This window comes from Sus scrofa, chromosome 7, assembly GCF_054392235.1.
Source record: "Sus scrofa isolate SSC_HxYL_T2T_F1_AM1 chromosome 7, Sscrofa_HxYL_maternal_Yorkshire_Landrace_v2.0, whole genome shotgun sequence".
NCBI classification, from domain to species: domain Eukaryota; kingdom Metazoa; phylum Chordata; class Mammalia; order Artiodactyla; family Suidae; genus Sus; species Sus scrofa.
Genome location: NC_139389.1, coordinates 90,553,719 through 90,579,265, shown reverse-complemented (window position 1 = coordinate 90,579,265; position 25,547 = coordinate 90,553,719). Strand labels below are relative to the sequence as shown.

Here is a 25,547-nt window from a genome sequence, read left to right as displayed (position 1 = left end):
GAGGCCAGTGGTTGAACTCGCATCCTCATGGATACTAGTTGGGTTTGTTACCGCTGAGCCACAGTGGAAACTCTCCTTTCCCTATTTTTAAAGAGTTATTTATTTCTTTCCCTTTGTGTGGTAGAAGTTCTGTACATATTTTGAGTATTAACCCCTTGTCATATATTTGCACATGTTTTGTCACATTCCATAGGGTGCCTTTTCTTTTTTTAAAAAAAATTGTTATTGAATAAATTTGACATGTAACATTCTGTAAACTTAATGTATATAGTATATTATTTGATACATTTATATATTGTAATATGATACTGTAGTTTTACTTAACGACATTTCATGATTCCAGTGCAATATGAGCGTCTATTATCATGATACTGTCCATTAGATCTCAGTGGATTATTTACTACTTGTTATAAGTTTGTATCCTCAAGCACTATAAACCTTATCACTTCCCCCCCATCCCCCTGGTAACCACCATTTGACTCTGTTTTCTACAGGTGTGACTTTTGTTACATCCCATGTATAAGCTATATTATACAGTACATGTCTTTGACCTATCTCGCTTAGCATAATGTGCTCAATGTCTATCCACATTGTCACAATTGGCAGGATACCCTCCTTTCTTATGACTGAATAATATTCTGTTGTGTATATGTGCCAAATATCTTTTATCCATTCATCTGTTGATGGGCATTTGAGTTGCTCCCCTATTTTGGCTAATGTGAATACTGCTGCAGTAAATATGAGAGTGTATATATGTTTTTTCTTCATCTTTTTTTGATGTGTGTGTGTGTGTGTGTGTGTGTGTATCTATTGAAATCCTGTTTTCAGAAGTGTAATTGCTGTATCATATGGTTGGTCTTTTTCAAATTTTTGAGGAATCTCCACGTTGTTTTCCATAGTGCTTGGAGCACTTAAGATTCCCATCAAAAAGGCACAAGGATTCTCTTTTCACCACATCCTTGCCAACACCTGTTGTTTCTTGTCTTCTTGATGGTAATCATTTAAACAAATGTGAAGTAACACCTCATTGTGGTTTTGATTTGCATTTTCCTGATGTTGAGTGATATTGAGCATCTTTTCATGTGCCTGTTGGCCATTTTGACATCCCATTTGGAAAACTGCCCATTTAGTTCTTTTGCCCATTTTCATTCAGATTTTTTATTTAAGTTGACTGAGGTCTTTATATATTTTGGATATTTACCCCTTATCTGATCTATGATTTGCAATAATTTTCTCCCAATCTGTAGGTTGTCCTGGTTGTCTTTTTATTTTGTCTACTGTTTCCTTTGTGGTTCAGAATTGATTTTTTTTTTTTTTTCTGCTTCTTAGGGCCACATATGGAGGTTCCTAAGCTAGGGGTCTAATCAGAGCTATAGCTGCCACCCTACACCACAGCCACAGCAATGTGGGATCTGAGTTGTGTCTTCGACCTGCACCTCAGCTCACAGCACCGCCAGATCCTTAACCCACTGAGTGAAGCCAGTGATTGAACCTGCGTCCTCATGGATGCTAGTCAGATTTCCTTCTGTTGAGCCACGATGGGAACTCCCAGAATCCTTTTTTTTAATTACTAAATAAATTGTATTACATTTATTGTTATACAACAATCATCACAACCATATTTTATAGCATTTCCATCCCAAACTCCCAGCGCATCCCCCACCCCCCCAACCTGTCTCATTTGGAAACCTTAAGTTTTTAAAGTCTGTGAGTCAGTATCTATTCTGTAAAGAGGTTTGTTGTGTCCTTTTTTTAGATTCCACATGTGATAGCATTTGATGTTGGTGTTTTACTGACTGACTTCACTTAGCATGATATTTCTAGGTCCATACATGTTGCTGCAAATGCTGTTATTTCTTTCCTTTTAATGGCTGAGTAATATCCCATTGTGTATATGTACCCCATCTTTATCCATTCTTCTGTTGATAGACATTTAGGTTGTTTCCATGTCTTGGCTATTGCAGATAGTGCTGGAATGAACATTGGAGTACATGTATCTTTTTGAATCATGGTTTACTCTGGATAGATGCCCAGGAGTAGGATTGCTGGATCAAATGGTAGTTCCATGTTTAGTTTTCTGAGGCATCTCCATACTGTTTTCCATAGTGGTTGCACCTATTTACATTTCCACCAGTAGTATAATAGGGTTCCCTTTTTTCCACACCCTCTCAAGCATTTATTGTTTGAAGACTTTTTTATGATGGCCATTTTGGCCAGTGTAAGGTGGCCTCATAGTGGTTTTGATGTGCATTTCTCTAATAATGAGTGATGCTGAACATCTTTTCATGTGTTTTGTGGCCATCTGGATGTCTTCTTTAGAGAACTGTCTGTTTAGATCTTTGGCCCATTTTTTGATGGGGTTGTTTGTTTTTTTGGTATTGAGCTGCAGGAGGTGTTTACAAATTTTGGAGATTAATCTCTTGTCAGTTGCTTCATTTGCAAATATTTCCTCCCTTTATGTGGGCTGTGTTTTCATTTTGTTTAGGGTTTCCTTTGCTGTGCAGAAGCTTTTAAGTTTAATTAGGTCCCATTTGTTTATTTTTGTTTTTATTGTCATTACTCTAAGAGGTGGATTTGAGAAGATATTGCTGTGGTTTATGTCGGAGAGTGTTTGGCTTATGTTTTCCTCTAAGAGTTTTATAGGATCTGGTTTTATATCTAGGTCTTTAATCCATTTGGAGTTTATTTTTGTGTATGGTGTTAGGAAGTGTTCTCATTTCATTCTTTTACATGTGGCTGTCCTCCCAGAATCTTTTTAATTAATGTAAGTTCATCTGCTGATTTTTGCTCTTCTTGTTTGTGTTTTTGGCATCATGTCCAAAAAATTATTGCCAAGACCAATGTTGAGAATCCTTTCCTCTGTGGTTTCTTCTGAGCGGTTTTATAGTTTCATATCTTACCTTTATTTTGTTTTTCTTTCTTTTTTTAAGGGCTGAATCTCTGTAACATATGGAAGTTCCCAGGCTAGGGGCTGAATTGGAACTGCAGCTGCCAACCTGCACCACAGCTGCAGTCATGTGGGATCCAAGCCGCATCTGCAACCTACACTGCAGCTTGCAGGAACGCTGCATCCTTGACCCACTGAGCGAGGCCAGTGACCAAACCCACATCCTCATGGATACTAGTCAGGTTCTTAACCCTCTGAGCCACAACGGGAACTCCTCATATTTTACCTTTAAACCTTTAATCCATTTTAAGTTGATTTTTGGATATGGTGTAAGTTATGGTTCCAATGTTATTCTTTTCATTCTGTAATTTTTTTGTAGTTGAATGAAGGATTTGTTAAATTGTATAGTGCTTTATGCTTTTCAAGTTTTACGCACATGATTTTGTATTATCCCAGAATAACCCTCTTTTAATCCTACCCCTGTATTGTCCCTTCCCCATTCTCTTTCCTCATTGATAACTACTAGTTTTTTCTCTATATCTGTGAGTCTGTTTCTTTTTTGTTTTATTCACTTGTTTGTTGTATATTTAGATTCCATATAGAAGAGATATCATACAGGTTTTGTCTTTTCTCATCTAAGTTCCCACCAAAAGTGTGAGAGTTTCCTTTCCTCCACATCCTTGTCAACATTTTTATTTTTGTTCTTTTTGAAGATAGCCATTCTGACCAGTGTGAGGTGATAGCTCATTGTAGGTTTATTTTTTTATTTTTTTAATTTTTTAGGGCCGCACACACAGCATATGGAAGTTCCCAAGCTAGGGGTGGAATCAGAGCCGTAGCCACTGGCCTACATCACAGCCACAGCAACACCAGATCCAAGCTGTGTCTGTGACCTATACCACAGCTTCCGGCAACGCCAGATCCTTAATCCACTGAGCAAGGCCTGGGATGGAACCTATATCTTCATGGATGCTAGTCAGATTTGTTTCCGCTGAGCCACGGAACTCCCTTTTGTAGTTTTGATTTGCATTTCCCTGATGATTAGCTAAATAGAACATATTTTTATGTGCTGGTTGGCCATCTGTGCTTCCTCTTTGGAAAAATGTCTGTTCAGTTCTGCTTGTTTTTTAACTGGATTGCTTGTTTTTATGATGTTGAGTTGTATGAGCTATTTACATATGTTGAATATTAAGCCCTTATTGGTTATATCGTTTGTAAATATTTTCTCCCCTTCAGCAGGAAATCAAATTATTATTAATGTGCTATTTCAGATCTTCTTTGACTTCTGATGGGTTACATCCTGAAATCACCAAGTTGAAAATATTATAAGTTGAAAATGCAGTGTATATCCGTAACCTGCCAAACATTCATCTTTTAGCCTAAGCTGCTTTAAATGTGCTTAGATTACTTACATTAGCCTACTTTTGAGAAAGCATCTAAAATAAGGCCTATTTTATAATATAATGTTGCATACTTCGTGTAATTTATTGACTCCTGCATTGAAAGTGAAAAACAAAATAGTTGCATGAGTCCAGCATGGTTGTTTGCCCTTATGATCACGTGCCTGATTGGGAGCTGTGGCTTGCTGCCCATGTCCAGCATCATGACAGAGTATCTCACCACTTATCACTAGCCTGGGAAAATATCAAAATTCAGAATTCAAAGTCTGGTTTTTACTAAATGTGTAACACTACCATGCAGTTTTAAAGTTGCAAAACCACAGGTCAAACCATTATTAAGTCATGGAAGCTCTACTTGATATTGTACAGCTGTACTGAAACACTTGACAATAAGACATAAAATTGGAAAAAACCCAAAATAGAAAAAAAGACTTCCACATTACTCCTGAAACATTGCCATTTATTTTAGTCAACTTCCTTTTGTATTTTTTTAAAGATTAGATTTTATTTTTCTGTACACATATCGTATTGTATTTACAAGATTATACTGTACTTATTCGCTAAGTTTTTAACAGCCATTACTCATAATCACTTCCTAATAGCTCCATATTATTTCAAATTTACAGGTACATGGAGAATTTACTCATAATCACTTCCTAATAGCTCCATATTATTTCAGATTTACAGGTACACGGAGAATTTTTCCCACTTTTCAATAATATATGTAACTCCGCTTTGACAAATTAATAATGATGAAGAATATGGGCTTTGGACTTAGAGGGACTGGGTGATCCTCTTTTTTCCTAGGTATTAGAACTGTACTACAGGCAAATTGTTACCTATTCTCTCCAGGTCTTAATTTTCTCTTCCATAAAACATGTAAAATAGTAATGGCTCATATTATGTTGTAATTAGGACTAAAAGAAATAGTGTATATAGAATGCTTAGCTTGGGAAGCTCACATATGATAAGCTAACATTTAGGGGACAGCATAGCACAACAGTTAATAGTATGGTTTCTGGAGTCATAATGCTTTAGTTCAGCCTGGTTCCAGTATTTATTAATTGCTTGGGCGACTTGCTTAATCAGTCTAGGCTTTATTTGTCTCATCTATAAAGTGAATATACCAGTGGTATATTCAGTAGAAGTACAATATGAGTGTCTATTATCATTATACTGTACATTAGGTCTCTATGGTTTATTTACTACTTGTTATGTTTGTACCCTTAAACACTCTAAATCTTATCCACTTCCCCCCATCACCCTGGTAACCACCATTTGACTCGGTATTAGGCAAAGCTCATGAATAGTTCTCCCATTTGAAGTATCCTGTTGAAGAACACTGACTTTATTAGTTATATATCTCTGGGCTTCTATACAAAATGAACGTATTTGGTATATCTAATTTTTTTGGAGATAGTTGCATAGTATAAGGCTAAATGAAAACACACTATATAGAAAAGCCTATGTAATATGATTTGATGTTTGAAAGATAAACCGTGAAAAAAATCCGACATATGATTATAATATTTTATATATTTGGATCATGGAGAATAGTATAAGCACATGTACTGGGTGATTAATATTGTTTATCTAGTAGGGGATGGGAGGTGGTAGAGTGCAAAGTAGTTTGAGGATAAAGTGATGGTAGTAGGGAATAATAAGAAAAAAATAAAGGTGTCTGCCATAAAAACAGCATGTGTAATATCCCACTTCTGTAAAGTTGACATAAAATAATACATGATAGATTGCTCACTAAAATATTAGTTGTGGTTACCTGGGAGTGATTGGATTGGATAACTTTTAAATATTTTTATACTGTTCTCTACTGTTTAATAATTATTATAATTATCATTTATTTTATATTGAGAAAAGAGCATATTCCTTTTATTTTTGGTTCTGAGTGGGAGAACCAAGTCATTTTCTATTTTTATCCTATTTTTAATATACTTGATTTACAATATAACATTAGTTTCAAGTGTACAATATCATGATTCAATATTTTTATGTAATATAGTCTATATAAAGTTGTAAAATATATGCTATATTTCCTGTGCTTTACAATATATCCTTGTAGCTTATTTATTTATTTTCTATTTTATTTATTTACTTTTTCCTTTATAATGATTTTTATTTTTCCCATTATAGCTGGTTTACAGTGTCATGTCAATTTTATACTGTACAGCAAGGTGACCCAGTCACACATAGATGTATACATTCTTTTTTCTCACATTGTCATGCTCCATCATAAGTGACTAGCTGTAGTTCCTAGTACTGTACAGCAGGATCTCATTGCTTATCCATTCCAAAGGCAATAGTTTGCATCTATTAATCCCAAATTCCAAATCCACCCCACTCCCTCTGCCTCCCCCTTGGCAACCACAAGTCTGTTATCCAATTTCATGATTTTCTTTTTTATGGAAAGGTTCATTTGTGCCATATATTAGATTCCAGATAGAAGAGATATCATATGGTATTTGTCTTTCTCTTACTGACTTACTTCACTCAGGATGAGAATCTCTCATTCCATCCATGTTGCTGCAAATGGCATTAGTTTGTTCTTTTTTATGGCTGAGTAGTATTCCATTGTGTATATACAACACCTCTTCTTAATCCAATCACCTGTCGATGGACATTTGGGTTGTTTCTGTGTCTTGGGTATTGTGAATAGTGCTGCAATGAACATATGGGTGCATGTGTCTTTTTCAAGGAAAGTTTTGCCTGGGTATATGCCCAAGAATGGGATTGCTGGGTCATATGGTAGCTCTGTGTATAGTTTTCTAATGTACCTCCATATTGTTTTTCCACAATGGTTGTACCAATTTACATTCCCACCAACAGTGTAGCAGGGTCCCCTTTTCTCCACACCCCCTCCAGCATTTGTTATTTGTGGACTTGTTAATGATGGCCATTCTGACTGGTGTGAAGTGGTATCTCATAGTGGTTTTGATTTGCATTTCTCTAATAATCAGTGATGTTGAGCATTTTTTCATGTGCTCATTGGCCATCTGTGTATCTTCTTTGGAGAAATGTCTGTTCAGGTGTTTTGCCCATTTTTCAATTGGATTGTTGGCTTTTTTGATGTTGAGTTGTATCAGTTTGTATATTTTAGAGATTAAGCCCTTATCTCTTGCATTGTTTGAAACTATTTTCTTCCATTCTGTAAGTTGTCTTTTTTTTTTATGGCTTCCTTTGCTGTGCAAGTTTGTCAGTGTGATTAGGTCCCATTGGTTTATTTTTGCTTTTATTTCTGTTACTTTGGGAGACTGACCTGAGAAAATATTTGTAAGGTTGATGTCAGGGAATGTTTTGCCTATGTATTTTCCAGGAGTTTAATGGTGTCTTATCTTATATTTAAGTCTTTCAGCCATTTTGAGTTTATTTTTGTGCATGGTGTGAAGGTGTGTTCTAGTTTCACTGATTTACATGCAGTTGTCTAGTTTTCTCAGCAACACTTAGTGTAAAGACTGTCTTCCACATTTTATATTTTTGCCTCTTTTGTCAAAGATTAATTGACCATAGTTGTCAGGGTTTATTTCTGGGTTCTCTCTTCTGTCCCATTGGTCTGTGTGTCTCTTTTGGTACCAGTACCACACTGTTTTGATGACTGTGGCTCTGTAATATTGCCTGAAGTCTGGGAGAGTTATGTCCCCTGCTTGGTTTTTGTTCCCTCTGTGCCCACTTTGGTAAGAGTTTTGACCATGAATGGATGTTGGTCTTTGTTAAATGCATTCTCTGCATCTATTGAGATGATCATGAGGTTTTTGAACTTTCTTTTGTTAATGTGGTGTATGACGTTGATTGATTTGCATATGTTGAACCATCCTTGTGCACTTGGGATGAATCCCACTTGGTCATGGTGTATGATCTTTTTTATACATTGTTGGATTCGGTTGGCTACAAATTTGTTGAGAATTTTTGTGTCTATATTCATCAGAGATACTGTCCTGTAGTTTTCTTTTTTGGCGGTATCTTTGTCTGATTTTCGTTTTAGGGTGATGGTGGCATCATAGAATGTCTTTGGGAGTGTTCCTTCTTCAACCTTTTGGAAAAGTTTATGGAGGATGGGTATAAGTTCCTCTTTGTAGGTTTGGTAGAATTTGCCTATGACGCCATCTGGTCCTGGACTTTTATTTGTAGGGAGTGTTTTTATGACATATTCAATTTCATTTCTATTGATTGGTTTGTTCAGTTGATCTGTTTCATCTTGATTCAGTTTTGGCAGGCTGTAAGTCTCTAGAAAATTGTCCATTTCTCTTGGGTTGTCAAATTTGTTGGCATACAATTGTTCATAGTATTCTCTCATGGTTTTTTGTATTTCTGCATATCTGCTGTGATTTCTCCTTTTTCATTTCTTATCTTGTTTATTTGGGTTTTTTCTCTCCTCTTCTTGGTGAGTCTGGCTGGAGGTTTGTCAATTTTGTTTACCTTTTCAAAGAACTGGCTCTTGGTTTTATAGATTTTTTCTATTGCTCTTTGAATCTCTATTTTATTGATTTCCTCTCTGATCTTTATGATTTCCTTCCTTCTTCTGACTTTAGGTTTTATTTGTTCTTTTCTCTAATTCATTTAGGTGATGGGTTGTCAATTTGAGATTTTTCTTCTTTTTTGAGGAAGGCTGGCACTGCCATGAACTTCCCTCTGAGCACTGCTTTTGTGGCATCTCATAGATTTGGAGTGGTTGTGTATTCATTGTCATTTGTCTCAAGGTATTTTTTAATTTCCTTCTTGATTTCCTCATTGACCCATTGGCTTTTTAGTAGCATGTTGTTTAGTCTCCATGTAGTTAGTTTTTTCTCATTTCTTTTCCTGTGGTTGATTTCTACTTTCATGTCATTATGGTCAGAGAAGATACTTGAAATAATTTCTATACTTTTAAATTTGTTGAGGTTAGCTTTGTGCCCCAGTATGTGATCAATTCTTGAGAATGTTCCATGTGCACTTGAGAAGAAAGTGTATTCTAATTTTTTTGAAGTAATGTCCAGAGAATGTTGATTAAGTCTCACTTTTCTATTGTGTCCTCTAAGATCTCTGTTGCCTTATTGATTTTCTGCCTAGAGGATATGTCCATTGATGTGAGTGAGGTGTTAAAGCCTCCTACTATGATTGTGTTCACATCAGTGTCTCCTTTTAAGTCTATTAGTATTTGTTGGAGGTATCTGGGTGCTCCTCTATTAGGGGCATATATACTGACGATTGTAATATCCTCTTCTTGAGTGGATCCTTTACCATCAAATAGTGTCCTTCTTTGTCTGTCTTTATGGTCTTCATTTCAAAGTCAATTTTGTCTGATAAAAGGATTGCAATTCCTGCTTTCCTGTCTTGTCCATTGGCATGAAATATCTTTTCCTATCCCTTCACTTTCAATCTATATGTGTCCTTTGCCTGAAGGTGAGTCTCTTGTAGACAGCAGGTTTTAGGCTTTTGGTTTTTAATCCAGTCTGCCACTCTGTGTCTTTTGATAGGAGCATTCAGTCCATTGACTTTTAAGGTGATTATTGATAGATATGTATTTATTGCCATTTTAAGCCTTGTTTTCCAGTAGATTCTATGTTTATCTTTCCTTCTTTTTTTTTTGTTGGATGATTTCATTTATTTTATGCTTGAGTACTTTTCTTTTTAGTTTTTGTGAATGTAATGTTTGGTTTTGATTTGTGGTTGCCCTGTTTTTTAAGTATGTTAACCCCTTCCTGTACCTGCTTGCTTTAGCCTGATAGTCATATAGGCTCAAACACATCATTAAAATAAAAAAAAAGAATCTTTATTTTCTTACTTTCCGTCCCCACATTCTATGGTTTTGAAGTCTTTTCTTTTCTTTTTTTTTTTTTAACATCTTCATGTTTAGATCTGTATGCTGGCTTATTTAAGTGATTGCTTTCCAGTGGTTTCCTCCATCCTGTTTCTTCTTACTTCTTTTATTTATTTAGAGAAGCCCCTTCATTATTTCCTTTAGAATGGGTTTAGTATTGCTGTTCTCTTTTAGCCTTTGTCTGTTGGAGAAATTCTTTATTTCCCTTTCTATTTTAAATGATATTCTTGCTGGATAGAGTATTCTAGGCTACAATTTTTTTTCCTTCAGAACTTTAAATGTATCTTGCTCTCCCTTCTGGCCCATAGTGCTTCTGTAGAGAAATCAGCTGATAGCCTAATGGGGGTTCCCTAATAATTAATGCTTTGGTTTTCTCTTGCTGCCTTTAGAATCCTCTCTTTATTTTTACCTTTTGCCATTTTTATTATACTGTGTCTTGGTGTGGTCCTATTTGGGTTCAACTTGTTTTGGGCCCTGTGTTCTTCTGTATCTTGGTATCAGTATCCTTTAGATTTGCAAAGTTTTCAGCCATAACTTCTTCAAATAGGTTTTCAATCCCCTTTTCTTTTTCTTCTCCTCTGGAATTCCTATATGCGTAGATGGGCCCACTTTCTATTATCCCATAGATTTCTCACGTTGCTTTTGTGTTTTTTCAGTTGGTTTTCTGTCTGCTGTCCTGATTGGGTGATTTCCATTCATCTGTCTTCCAAGTCACTGATTCGTTTCTCTGCATTATTCCTTTTGCTCTCTATTGCCATTAGCTCAGTTTGTGTCTCTGCAAATGAATTTTCTAATTTTTCTATGTTCCTCCTTATATTTTCTAGTTCCTGTCTAAAGGAATCTGCATTACTGTTCATATCCACTCTGAATTCCTTGATATTCAGCCTTAATTCCTTCAGTATTTTCACTACGTCCCTTTTGAACTCAGTGTCTGTCAGACTGCAGAGGACTGTTTCATTGTTTGCTGCTTCATGTGAATTCTGTTCTTTTCACTGGGACTGGTTCCTGAGCTTCTTCACCTTGCTTATGGTTTTCTTTTTCTGGAAGTTTAGGGAAGCCACACTGTAGTCTTGGAGGGCTACTTGTATGCAAGAGCTCCCCTTTGTATTTTGTGGTGGGTTACTATTTATTTTTGGTGTGGGAAAACATTCAAATGTTTGTTGTTTCTTTGTTTGGTGTGAGCAGGCTGTTGTCCCCAGGGTGCTGAGTGTGTCCAGGGAGAAGGAGGCAATGGATAGGGTTAGTAGTCAGTGCCTGGTTTTTGGGCTCTTAAGAGCAGCAAGGACCTGCAGGAAGGTGGTGCAGGCTCCTCCTAGTTGCAGGGCCCTGGAAAGTGGTAAGGAGCCTAGGCAGATTTCCAAGGTGCCCGGAGCATGTGGCAGTGGCAGCAGCAGGGTGTGTGAGTTCCCAGGGGAGTGAGAGCCCCAACAGGTAGTGTTTGATTGCAGTGCCCTCCTCTGAGGGGATTGGAGCTGCAAGCGGTGCCTGTTCAGGGACCCCAGTGGTAGCAGGCCATGCCGACCTCTGGAGTCAGTGATAACTGTGGTGGTTTGCCCCTGCTACCTGTAGACAGTTCAAGGAGTACCCTGTCTCACTTAGCCCACACAGCAGGTGGTGCACAGGCAGCTCCTAGTTTCAGGATCCTGGGAAGTGACAGAGATGAAGTGTGTGGGCACTGCCCAGAGCATCTGGCAGTGGCAGCTAAAGGGCTGGTGTGCTCCCAGGGGTGCGAGAGCAACAACAGGTGGTGTCTGGTCACAATAGCCCTCCTCTGTAGTACCCTTGAAGTGCTTGGGTCTGCAGGTGGTGCGTGTTCATGGACCACTAGTGATGGCGGGCCACGCCCACTCTGGAGTCAGAGATAACTGCTGTGGTTTGCCCCCACCACCTGTAGACCCTACAAGAAGTACCTCATTCTGCTTAGCCCCCCACAGGAGGTGCTGCACCTAGTTGTAGGGTCTTTGAGAGGACTGTGATCAAGCATCTGGGTGCTGCCCAGAGCATTTGGCAGTGGGAGCTGCAGGGCAGGTGTGTTCCCAGGATGGTGAAAGCAACAACGTGTGGTGCTTGGTTGCAGTGCCCTTTTTTTTTTTTTTTTTTTTTTTTTTTTGCAGACCCCTGAGGTGACTGGAGCCACTGGTGGAGCCCACTTACAGGTCCCCAGTGGTGCAGGGCACACCTCCCTCTGGCCTCCAAGAGGACCGCCCAGGTCCTTCTCTGACACTGCCTGTGTATCATACAAGAGGCGCCATGTCGCACTTAGCCCAGTGCTGCCCTTAGCCCACACAAGAGGTTCCCGGCACCTGGAGCCTGCACAAGAAGCCCCTGTTCTCCTATAGCCAGAGAAAATGACTTCTCCCTGCGCCCCCTGCAGCCTATGCCGGAGACACCCCGCCCTCTGAGAGCAGGAGCACGCATGCGCAGAGATTCCTACGGTGGCCAGCTCCTCCTCCTCCTCTCACCCTCCCCAACAACGGCGCCTTGCTTCTCCTTTGGGTCCCCTTGCCATGGTGTTCCACTGCCCAGCCTGTAGATACCAATGCCTCACCCATGGTGCACTACTCCTTAGCCCCTCAGGTTGTCCCCACACAGCCAACCCCTGTCCTCTCCCTGGGACTGACCTCTGGAGCCTGAGTCTCAGCGCCCAGCCCCTGCCCAAGCATCTCAGGCTATGGTGTCTGGGCCAGTGGTGCAGATGATCTGTGCGGCTCTCACTCTGCTTGGTCCTCAGTCCAGCTGGTGTGCTTTCCTCAGTGGCTTCAAGGTCCCTCCATCTCAGCTGATCTCCTGGTAGGTTAAATGGCTTCACCGGTGTGTTGGTTCCTTTTCTCCTTCACAGCTCCCTCTCTGGAATGCTAGTCCCAGCCTGATTCCTTTTCTTTCTCTCTCTTTCTCTTTTGTTCTACCCAGTTATGTCGAGGGTTTCTTGCCCTTTCTGGAGGTTTAAATTCTTCTGCCAGCATTCATTAGGTGTTCCGTGTGAGTCGTTTTACATGTAGATGTGTTTTTTTGGTGTGTTTGTGGGAGAAGGTGAGTGCCGCGTCTTACTCCTCCGCCATCTTGATCTGCCTCCCCCCAGCTTATTTATTTTATGCATAGTAGTTTGTACCTCTTAATACATTACACCTGTATTGTCCTTCCTCCCTTTCCTGTCCCCACTGGTAACTACTAGTTTATTGTCCATGTATGTGAGCCTCCCTCTGTTTTGTTACATTCATTTGTTTTATTTTTTAGATTCTGCATGTAAGTGATAATATACAGTATTTGTCTTTCTCTAACTTATTTTAATAAGCATAATACCCTCCAGGCCCATCCATGATGTTGCAAATGAGAAAATGTCATTTTTTTTTAATGACGGAGTGGTATTCCATTGCATATATACATATATATATATAGCACATGCTTTTTATTCATTCATCTGTTGATAAGCACTTCAGTTGCTTTCATATCTTATCTCTTTTAAATGCTGTGAACATTTGTCTTATTTTTTTTTTTTTTGTCTTTTTGCCTTTTCTAGGGCAGCTCCCGCAGCATATGGAGGTTCCCAGGCTAGGGGTCGAATCGGAGCTGTAGCTGCTGGCCTATGCCAGAGCCACAGCAACAGGTGATCCAAGTCACGTCTGCGACCTACACCACAGCTCAAGGCAACGCCGGATAGTTAACCAGCTGAGCAAGGCCAGGGATCAAACCTGCAACCTCATGGTTCCTAGTCAGATTCGTTAGCCACTGCGCCATGACTGGAACTCCCATTTGTCTTTTTGAATGAGTGTTTTCATTTTCTTCAGATAAATACCCAGGAGTAGAATTGGAAGATCTTATGGTAGCTCTAATTTTAGTTGTTTGGGACACATTCATACTGTTTCCCACAGTGGCTGCATCAGTTTACATTCCCACTAACAATGTGTAAGGATTCCCATTTCTCCATATCTTTGCCAACATTTATTATATAAGGCCTTTTTATGATAGCCATGCTGACTGGTGTGAGATGAAATCTATTGTGGTTTTGATTGCATTTCTCTGAGTATTACTGATATTGAACATCTTTTCATGTGCCTATTGGCCAGCTATATATCTTTACTGGAAAAACATCTATTCACGTTTCTGCTCCTTTTTTTTTTTTTTTTTTTTTTTTTTTTTTGTCTTTTTGTTGCTGCACCCGCAGCATATGGAAGTTCCCATGCTAGGGGTCTAATTGGAGCTGTAGCTGCTGGCCTACACCACAGCCACAGCAACGCAGGAGGAGCTACATCTTCGACCTACACCACAGCTTATGGCAATGCTGGATCCTTACCCCACTGAGCGAGGCCAGGGATTGAACCCACGGTTCCTAATCGGATTCGTTTCCACTGTGTCACGACAGGAACTCCCTTTTTTTTTTTGCTCATTTTTAATCAAGTTGTTTGTTATTTGTGGTTGAGTTGCCTGAGTTCTTTATATATTTTGGATATAAAACCCTTGTCTGTTATATGGTTTTCAAATATACCATTCTGTAGCTTGTCTTTTCATTTTGTTAATTGATTCTTTTGCTTTGCTCTTTAAATCGAAGCTTTTGTTTCATGTAGTCCCATTTGCTTTTTAAATTTTTACTAAAATATAATTGATTTACAGTGCTGTATCAATTTTCTCTACGGCATAGTGACCCAGTCGTATATATATATATGTGTGTGTGTGTGTGTATATTAAAGAATATATATATATATTCTTTTTCTCATACTATCTTCCATTACATTCTATCCCAAGAGATTGGAATAGTTCCCTGTACTGTACAGTGGGACCTCATTGCTTAACTATGCTAAATGTAATAGTTTGCAACTACCAACCCCAAACTCCCCATCCACCTACTTCCTCTTTCCTCTCCCTTGTCAACCACAAGCCTGTTATCTATGTCTGTGAGTCTGTTTCTGTTTTGTAAATTGTTCATATGTGCCATATTCTAGATTCAATATGTCAGTGATATCATATGGTATTTGTCTTTCTCTTTCTTAACTCATTTTTCTTAGTATGAGAACTTCTGGTTGCATCCATGTTGCTGCAAATGGCATTATTTTGCTCTTTTTTTTAATGGCTGAATAGAATTCCATTGTCTATAGGTCCCACATTTTCTTATACCATTCATCTGTTGATGGACATTTAAATTGTTTCCATGTCTTGGCTGTTGTGAATGAACATAGCCTGCAGTGTTCATATTCTACAAGGAACATGGTGGTACATGTATCTTTTTGAATTGTAATTTTGTCTGGACATATGTTCAGGAGTGGGATTGGTGGATCATATGGTAGTTCTACATTTAGTTTTCTGAGGAACCTCCATAATGTTTTCTATAGTGGTTGTGTCAATTTCCATTGCCACCAACAGTAAAGGAGGGTTGCCTTTTCTCCACACCTTTTCCACCGCTCCAGCATTTGTTATTTGTTGACTTGTTAATGATGGCCATTGTGACTGGTACCTCATTGTAGTTTTCATTTGAATTTCTTTAATAATTAGTGATGTTGAACATTGTTTAATGTGCCTGCTTGCCATCCATGTGTCTTCTCTGGAGAAATGTCAATTTAGGTCCTCTGCCCATTTTTTGATTGGGTTCTTTTGTTGTTGTTGTTGAGTTGTATGAGTTGTTTGTATGTTTTGGAGATTAGGCCCTTGTAGTTGCATTGGTTGTAAAGATTTTCTCCAGTTCTATGGGTTGTCTTTTAATTTTTTAATGGTTTCCTTTGCTATGCAAAATCTTTTGAGTTTAATTAGATCCCATTGGTTTATTTTTGTTTTTATTGTCATGATTCTAGAAGGTGGATCTAACAATATGTTGCCATGATTTATGTCAAAGAGTGTTCTACCAGTGTTTTCCTCTAGGAGTTTTATGGTGTCTGGCCTTACATTTAGGTTTTTATGCATTTTGAGTTTACTTTTGTGTATGGTGTTAGAAAATGTTCTAATTTCTTTCTTGTACCTGTAGCTGTCCAGTTTTCCTAGTACCAGTTATTGCTCCATTGTACATTCCTGCCTCCTTTGTATGTTCTTGCCTTCTTTGTATGTTCTTGCCTCCTTTGTAATAGATTAGTTAACTGTGGGTGCTTGGGTTTATTTCTGGTCTTTCTATCCTGTAGATAAAGACTGTCCAGAGAGTGGGGATAGAGGGAACCTATCTTGGCATAATAAAGGCCATATATGAAAAACCCACAGCGAACATCATTCTCAGTGGTGAAAAAATGAAAGCATTTTCACTAAGATCAGGAACAAGACAAGGATGTCCACTCTCACCACGTTTATTCAACATAGTTTTGGAAGTTCTAGGCATGGCCATCAGAGAAGGAAAAGAAGTAAAATGAATCCAGATTGGGAAAGAAGAAGTAAAACTGTCACTGTTTGCAGATGACATGATAGTATACCTAGAAAATCCTAAAGATGCTACAGGAAAACTGTTAGAGCTCATCAATGAATTTGGTAAAGTTGCAGGAAAAAAATTAATACACATAAATTGATTGCCTTCCTACATAGTAACAATAAAAGATCAGAAAGAGAAATTAGGGAAACCATCCCATTTACCATCACATGAAATACAATAAGATACCTAGAAATATACGTACCTAAAGAGATCAAAGACCTGTACTCTGAAAACTCTAAGCTGCTGATGAAAGAAATCAAAGATAACACAAACAGATGGAAAGATATACCACACTCTTGGATTGGAAGTATCAATAGTGTCAAAATGACTGTACTACTCAAGACAATCTACAGAGTTGACACAATCCCTATGAAATTACCAAAGGCATTCTTCACAGAACTAGAACAAAATATTTTTAAATTTGTGTGGAAACACAGAAGACCCCAAGTAGCCAAAGCAATATTGAAAAAGAAAAATGATATATCTGGACAAAACTTTCCTTGAAAAAGACATGTATCTGCATGTTCATTGCATCATTATTCACAATAGCCAAGACATGGAAACAACCCGAATTGTCCATTGACAGATGACAAGATTAGGAGGAAGTGGTATCTATACACAGTGGAATACTACTCAGCCATAAAAAAGAAATAATGCCATTTGCAGTAATGTGGATGGAACTAGAGACTCTCATCCTGAGGGAAGTCAGTCAGGAAGAGAAAGAAAAATACCATATGCTATCACTTAAGTCTGGAATCTAATATAGGGCACAAATGAACCTTTCCACAGAAAAGAAAATCATGGACTTGGGGAATAGACTTGTGGTTGCCAAGAGAGAGGGGAAGGGAGTGGGATGGATGGGGTGCTTGGGGTTAATAGATGTAGACTATTGCATTTGGAATGGGTTAGCAATGAAATCCTGGTGTGTGGCACTGAAACTATTTCTGGTCACTTATGATGGAGCATGATAATGTGAGAAAAAAGAATGTATACATGTATGTGTAACTGGATCACCATGCTGTACAGTAGAAAATTGATGGAAGACTGTAAACCAGCTATAATGGAAAAAATAAAAATCATAAAAAAATGAATAAATAAGTAAAAGAAAAAGAAAAAGGAAACTGGAGGAATCAAGCTCTTTGACCTCTGGCTGTACCACAAATCTACAGTCATTAAAACAGTATGTTATTGTCACAAAAACAGAGGTATAGATCATGTAGCCCAGTTGTTGATTTTTTTCCTTTTGCGGTTTGTGCTTTTGAGAAAGTATTACTATCATCATACTGTTGTGTTAACTGATAATGGATTATAACCTCAAAAATTCTGAATTACTGTGCTTTACAGCAAAACTAATATAGTAGTTTAAATCCCCAAACTCCAATGAAAAAATATGTCCCAGATTTGTTCTCTGAAGTATTGGCTGGTTTTTCCTCTTTTACTGTAAGTAAACTGCCTCCACCTCACTGCTCAAAGAAAAGATGGAATCCATTGGAATCCATCTGGAGTAAACTGCCTCCCTCTCACTACATAATGAAAGGATGGAATCCACTGGAGCTGCTTGCATTGAAAAAAAGCAGATCTGCTTCCTAGATTTGTGTTCATGCCAGTCCGTATAGACCTATTCTTGATTTGTGGGTCTTTTTCATGCTTCAAGATCATCTTCTGAAAGTGAGGGAAGTAGTGAGAATATATGGGATTTATATAGAAATTTAACAGAAAAGAATATCTGGTTATGGTTATGACTAAGCAGCTGGTGTTAAACTAATAACCCTTGTACCAAAAATAACTATAATATCTGGATAACATCTATAAAGCAACTATTTGAAGGCCCTAGAGAGCCATCAATAGAGAAAAGACTTCAGGCGTTACAATTGCAAGATGAAGGAACAAGGAGATGAGTTCCATACTCACCTTGGGTGTTGTGGCCTGAGGACATGACAGTCCCCTGGCTTGGGCAGGGGTATGTGGACATGGAGGCATGTGGGAAAGAGTAGGGGGAAGGAAGAATAAAGTCTCAGCAAGAAGCAGTAGTTTCACTGAACTGAGGAGATCAAGGATTTGGTATTTATGGCCAGCCACCAAAGCACCTGGGGTTTGGGAAACAAATTCTGGAGAAAGGAGGACCACAGTGAAGGAGGAGCAAAAGATGATATAGTTTCCTTGCAAGACATTTTTTGCTTTCTAAGCCATTCATGTGCAAGATGAGATTTCAAGAAATCCATCAGAATGCAGAACTGGGAGTCTAAAGAGCTGAGCAGAGATTTCAGAAGTCAGGGTTTCCGAGAGTACAAGAATAGGAAGTCAGGGGTCACTCAGTCAGGTGAAGGTGTGCTGAGAACAGCCCAGGCTTGCAGTTGAGATCTCAGAAAGGCCTTGTTCTTGAGTAAGGATCACATCCCAGATGTAGCAACAAATTGGCTCAGATTGTTTTTACAACACCTAAACCTAGTCCTTAGGTGAGAACAAAGTGATCTATATTTACTTATTCTACCTCTAGAAGAAGCCGTAACATTTGTTGAGTTGCCCTACCATTTTATTTACAACGTTAAAAGTAAAATGATCAGCATTTAATTTTAAAAATGAAGCATATCAAGAAACAGGACAAATGAGCAAGAACCATGAGAACAAATCAACAGTAGACACGTGCTCCTAGGTGACTGAAATTTGATCAATACCAGGATGAACAATTTTCTGAAGAAAGGTTTTTTTACCCTGAAAATAATTTAAATACAATTTTAATAAATATCTGCAAATAAATACAATTTTGGATTCACTAATGAGCCTTTTGAGAAATAGATTTCAGTGGCATATAATTGACTTAACAAAGTTGTGTTTCAGTTGTATGGCAAAGTAAATCAGTTATACATATACATACATGTATTTCTTTTCAGATTCTTTTATCATATATGTTATTACACTGTATTAAGTAGACTACCCAGTTGCATGCAGTAGGTCTTTGTTATCTATCACATACATGGTTGTTTGTATATGTCCATCCCAACCCCCTAATTTATCCTCCCTTCCACATTTTCCCTTTGGTAACCATAAATTTGGTTTCAAAACCTTTGAGTCTGTTTTTGTTCTGTAAGTTCTTTTGTATAATTTAAAATTAGATTCCACATATTAGTGGTCTCATGTGATACTTGTCTTTCTCTGTCAGACTTACTTCACTTAGTATGATGATTCCTAGGTCCATCCATGTTGCTGCAAATGGCATTGTTTCATTATTTTTTTACACCTGAGAAATATTCCATTGTTTATATGTACCACATCTTCTTTATCTAATTCTCTGTTGATGGACATCTAGGTTGCTTTCATGTCTTGTCTGTTGCAACTAGTGCCGCAGTGAACATTGGAGTGCATGTATCTTTTCAGATGATGGTTTTCTCCTGATAGATGCCCAGGAGTGGGATTGCTATATCATATGGTAGTTCTAAATGTAGGTTTTTAGGGAAACTTCTTACCGTTTTCCATAGTGGTTTCACCAGCTCGTACTCCCATCACAGTGTAGGAGGGTTCTTCTTTTCCTATAGTCTGTCCAGCATTGATTTTTTATAGACTTTAAAAATGTATTTTGTTTTTATTAGACTATGGCTTATTTACAATGTTGTGTCAGTTTTCTGATGTACAGCATAGTGACCCATTCAGTTTTGAAGATTGCCATTCTGAGTGGTGTGAGGTGATAACCCCTGCTGCAAAGGAAGCAACAGACAATAAATTGCTCACCAAAATATACAAACATCTCAACAGATTTTTTTTTTTTTCAGCTACACCTGTGGCTTATGAAAGTTTCTAGGCCACGGATGGAGTCTGAGCCACAACTGTGATCTACACCACAACTGTGGCAACACCAGGTTCTTAACCCACTGTGCCAGGAAAGATTGAACCAGCACCCCAATAGAAACAACACTGGGTCATTAACCTGTGCCACAGTGGGAACTCCCCATACAGCTTTATACAAAAACAAACAAACAAAAAACCCCCACACAGCCTAATTAAAAAATGGTCAGGAGTTCCCATTGTGGTGCAGCGGAAAAGAATCTGATTAGTAACCATGAGGTTGCTGGTTCGATCCCTGGCCTTGCTCAGTGGGTTAAGGATCTGGCATTGCCATGAGCTGTGGTGTAGTTTGCAGATGCAGCTTGGATCCTGTGTTGCTGTGGGGTAGGCCGGCAGCTGTAGCTCTGATTTGACCCTTAGCCTGAGAACCTCAATATGCCACAGGTGTGACCCTAAAAAGCAAAAAAAAAAAAAAAGGTCAGAAGGTCTAAACAGACATTTCTCTAAAGAAGACAGACAGATGGCCGAAAACACATGAATAGATGCTCAACATAACTAATTATTAGAGATTCCAATCAAGAGCCTTTTATTAAAATACTTTTTATAGTAAAAAAAAATTTTTTTTTGGCTTTTTAAGGCTGCATCCATGTCACACGGAAGTTCCTAGGCTAGGGGTCTAATCAGAGCTGTAGCTGCCAGCCTAGACCACAGACACAGCATTTCAGGATCTAAACCAACTCTGCGTCCTATAGCACAGCTCATGGCAACACTGGATCCTTAACCCACTTAGCAGGCCAGGGATCAAACCCCTGTTGTCATGGATACTGCTGGTTCCATTACTGCTGAGCCATGACAGGAATTCCTATAGTTTGATAAATTTCTGCAGGGCCTTCTTCATATCTTTGTTCCTGAGACTATATATCACAGGATTAAGAAGTGGGGTCACAACGGAATAGAACAGAGTCACAATTTTCTGTGTTTGAGCATCATGCTCAGGGTTTGGGCTCCCATACATGACCAGTACAGAGCCATAGAACAGTGAAGCCACAGCCAGATGAGAGCCACAGGTGGAGAAAGCCTTTCTTCGTCCAGCTGCTGAAGGGACTTTCAACACAACTCTAAGGACCAGAGCATAAGACACCATAATTAAGATAAAGAGAATAACCATAGGCACAGGACTTAAAGTAGAGAAGACAAGCCCTATCACAGGAGCTTTTTTGCAAGTGAGTGCAAGAAGAGGACTTGGGTCACATAGGAAATGGTCAATGATCCTGGATCCACAGAAGGACATTTGGGAGACAATGATGATGGGAATCAAGAACCAGAGGAAACCAAGTACCCAGCAGCTGACCACAAGATTGGTGCAGAGACGTGCAGTCATGAGAGTGGGGTAACGTAGAGGCCGGCAGATGGCAAGGTATCGATCAAATGCCATAATCGCCAAGAAAAAGCATTCTGTAGAACCCAAGGAGAAGAAAAAGTAGAACTGGAGAAAGCATCCAGAGAAGGAGATGACCTTGTTGTCAGAGAGGAGGTTGGCCAGCATGTTTGGGACAGTGGAGGTGACATAGGAGATCTCGAGGAAGGAGAAGTTGGCGAGCAGGATGTACATGGGGGTGTGGAGTCTCTGATCCCAGCGCACAGCACAGATGATAGAACCATTGCCCATGAGGGTCAGGAGGTAGACCCCAGCGAAGAGCAGAAAGAGGAGGATCTGTCCGTGCCTGGAGCAAGGGAAGCCCAGGAGGATGAAGCCGGTGATGGTGCTGGAGTTGCGGGGGGTGTTGGAGATGTTCATGTGTCTGGGAGCTGTGAAAGGATCAGCAAATGTCAAATGAGTGTGCACAGGCATGTGGGGACCCAGAGTTGTATTTAAACCCTCTTGAGAAACTACATAGGGACTTAGTTATTAACAGCTGTTTTTTTTCTTGAAAACTCCAATATGACCCGGGTTGACTGTATTCTCAATAACATTTTCATCATGGTCTCAAGAAAATTTATGGTCCGTATTTATTAATCCTTCAAAAAATATTGTAGAGTAGTTTGAAGATTCTATTAGACTTAATGGATTATATCCACATAAATGAATTCCATTTAATGGAGCATGTACTTCTATCTATATCTATCTTTCTATCTACCAGTGTACCTGTCTATTGCCACAAAATGGAATATCTTACAATTTCAGAAGAGATGGCATCATTGCATTTGTGCCAGAATCTGAACAAAATATGTAGCCATGTAACATGAATTCTTAGAACTTTTTGAATAACTACTTTTACATCAGCTCGGAACCTGGTCTTATTGCAAACTAAATGATTACTTTTATTAATTTAATAATATACACCAATCATGTATGAGAGAATCAGATCAGAGAGTCAGATCACCTACAGGAAATTAGCCTTAGTTTCAATTGTGTTAAACAGCAATCTTAGCAATCTTAGATCCAAGATGAATTAATTATTGATGGGTACTGTTAAAGCAGGTCTGTGCTTAGCTGGAAAAGGGATATGAATTTTCAGTCTGCAGCTATAATTCTATTCCAATGCTATGAACTATGGATATCATTGATAATGTGGAATTCTAAATAGCAGGAGATGGAAAACTAAAAGTTTGCTGAATCCTCTAGTAACTACTTGGCAGCCTCTTTAGGTGGTGGCCTTTAGAGTTGGGTATCTGCAAAATGCCTTCTTTTTATTCAGAATGAATTAGATTACCTTTGTTAAACAATCATGTATATGTTGACCTTGGAATCAATAAGAACCCTGTAAGGAAATGTATAAATGAGCAACATAAAGAAAGTCTGTGTTCCTCACTTGCTCTTTTATGTAAAGTCCTATTTTCCTTTTTGATGTTTGGCACAGGGATCCAGGGAGTCTAATAATTCCTTGCTAGGAATATTGAAGTTCTGAGAAGCTGAAGTTCAGATCAAGTTCTCGTCAAGAGCTAAAGGTGACAGGGACAATTGATACGCCTTCTCAAGTGCAAGTGGGAGTGCTTAGAGTGGTGTTTTGGAGGAGGAATACAACTGTGTTGGTTGGAGTAGGGAGGAGACATTGGGAGTGGTTATTACATAATACATGTTCCTGTAAAGCCATCTCTGGGTCATTTGAAACTGTAGATTGCCTGATTCCCATTGCACGAGGGATTCTGGTGGCCAGTCAATCTCCATAAATCTGCCTGACTCTCTTTTAAAGTATGTAACAGAAATAGTGTTTAGTGGACTCCGTTCTTGGTGGGAGGAGAGTGGCTTAGGTTGTTGTACCTGCACCATGAACTTACATTTCCTAAAGTCCTTTTCTCTTCTGCTTTGAAAGTCACTTTTCTAAGGGTGCAGTATATTTCTGAGACCACGTATTTACCTTTTAAAAATAGAAATTCCCGTTGTGGCTCAGTGGGATAGGAACCCGACTAGTATCCGTGAGGATGTGGGTTCGATCCTTGGACTTGCTCAGTGGGTTGAAGATCTGGCGTTGCTACAATTTGTATTGCAGGTCTAGATGCTGCTTAGTTTTGGCATTGCTCTACCGTGGGCCAGCAGCTGCAGCTCTGATTTGACTCCTGGGCTGGGCACTTCCCTATGTCACAGATGGGGCCCCAAAAGGACCAGAAATTAAAAAAAAAAAAATGAGGCTTTGAAAGCAGACAATAGAAGAGTGTAACATTTTAAAAAAGTCACTCTGTACCGTTTTCCCTCATAATAAATGACATTTAGATTTTATCCCTTTCTAAAGCATTCTGGACCTTAGTAGTGTGTTTTCAAAGTTATGTTGCAGTCACATGTCTCTATTGATTGGTAATGATAAAAAGAGGACAGAAAGCAATAATTGTGCTGTGTGTAAAGGTCCTTCATGGTTCTGACAGTGATGAAGTCTCTAAGTCTAGTACCAATTCAAAGAAAGGTATTTGTTATGCTCAACTAAGAACAATTGTTACTAATAATGATTCAGTATCTCTGACTCGATATGTGGTGCTGGTATTCCTGAAATTTCATTTTAGGAGTAAGCATCTGTTCAACAATGTAATAAATGACCCCTTGAATGAATGTTTAAGAACTCTTTTTTTGGGGGGTGGCTGGAATTTATTTCAGTGTAGTATTTACTCCCTACTCTTAACCTCAGATGTAATTTGTCAGCAATTTCTGTTAGTTTTTCTCCAAAATAAATCTGATGTCCAATATTCTCTCCCTCAAGTCATCACCTTTTCTTGCCTGGGGCACTGTGATGCTGTCCTAACTGGCTCCTGATTTGACCCTTGCTTCTCTTTAACCTGTTACCCAGGCCATGGCCAGGGTGACTCTTTAAAAAAAGAATATCAGATCAACCCTTTTCTTTCCCATAAACTTCAGTTAGCTTCCCAGTACACTGAGAATATAATAACAACTTCAATCTACACTGTAGATTTGATCGCTCTTAACATCTTCAACCTCATCTTGTGATTGTATTAATCAATCACACTGATCTTTTACTCTGTCTCACATAAGCACACAAACAGAAACTCTTGTGCAATGGATGATGAAATTTGAATTTCATGTAACTTTCATGTGTCACAGAATGTTAGTCACCTATAGATTTTTAAATTTAAATTAAAATGTAAGAATTCTTAGCTCACTGGCTATAGAAAAGCAGGCAGCAGGCCAGATTTGGCCCAATGGCTATAATTTCCTGATCCTATATAGGTCTGTGCCCAGACAGGGACAGGAAAACAAAGACCATTTATTTTATTGTGGAACAATGGAAGCTCCGTGATCTAGCAAGTATCCTTGTTAGGCAGGGAGGAGCCCTCTAGAGGGCAGCTGCAACCATCCTGTTTTTCTCCTGTGCTAAGAGATCTTTTGGACCAGCTTTCAGCTTACCTAGAAAAATGAGTTTCCAAAGTTACTACGTTTTGCCTCTCTCTCTCTAAACACACACACACACACACACACACACACACACAGTTACACTCATGCATGCACACTTACCCTCCTCCACACAATACCTTAGTAGCATAACATTGATCTTCTTTCAGTTTCTAGACACAGTGAAGTGGGTTCCTGACTCAAGGTCTTTGTTCTTGTTGTCCTTCATGGTCACTCTTTATTCCTAGTTCTCAGCAGAATATGAAGAAGATGATATGTACTTTGTCAATTTTTAAAATTAATGATTGTGTATATTGTTACCAACATAGAGAACATACACAGATGATATGGCGGTATATTCAGATTACTTCATTTGAACTTCAAAAATCCTGTGAGATGAAAATTTAGGAAGTGGATTTTACAAGAAAAGGCTCCAAGTGATCTGAGCTTTCGAG

General features: G+C 38.7%; 1 protein-coding gene and 1 long non-coding RNA gene across 2 annotated transcripts in view; one reads left to right on the top strand and one right to left on the bottom strand.

Annotated features, from left to right (window-relative positions):
- LOC146401763 (uncharacterized) overlaps window positions 1–25,547 on the top strand; it is a 909,931-nt gene that overhangs the window by 797,645 nt on the left and 86,739 nt on the right. The window lies entirely within an intron of this gene.
- Window positions 21,118–22,065, bottom strand: LOC100153494 (olfactory receptor 11G2-like). Its single transcript, XM_001928061.4, has one exon. It carries the CDS (start codon window positions 22,051–22,053, stop codon window positions 21,118–21,120), a length of 936 nt encoding a protein of 311 aa, XP_001928096.4. The 5' UTR covers window positions 22,054–22,065.

Coding starts and splice junctions, on each gene's coding strand:
- LOC100153494 (XM_001928061.4), bottom strand. CDS start 22,053: ATGAACATCTCCAACACCCCCCGCAACTCCAGCACCATCACCGGCTTC.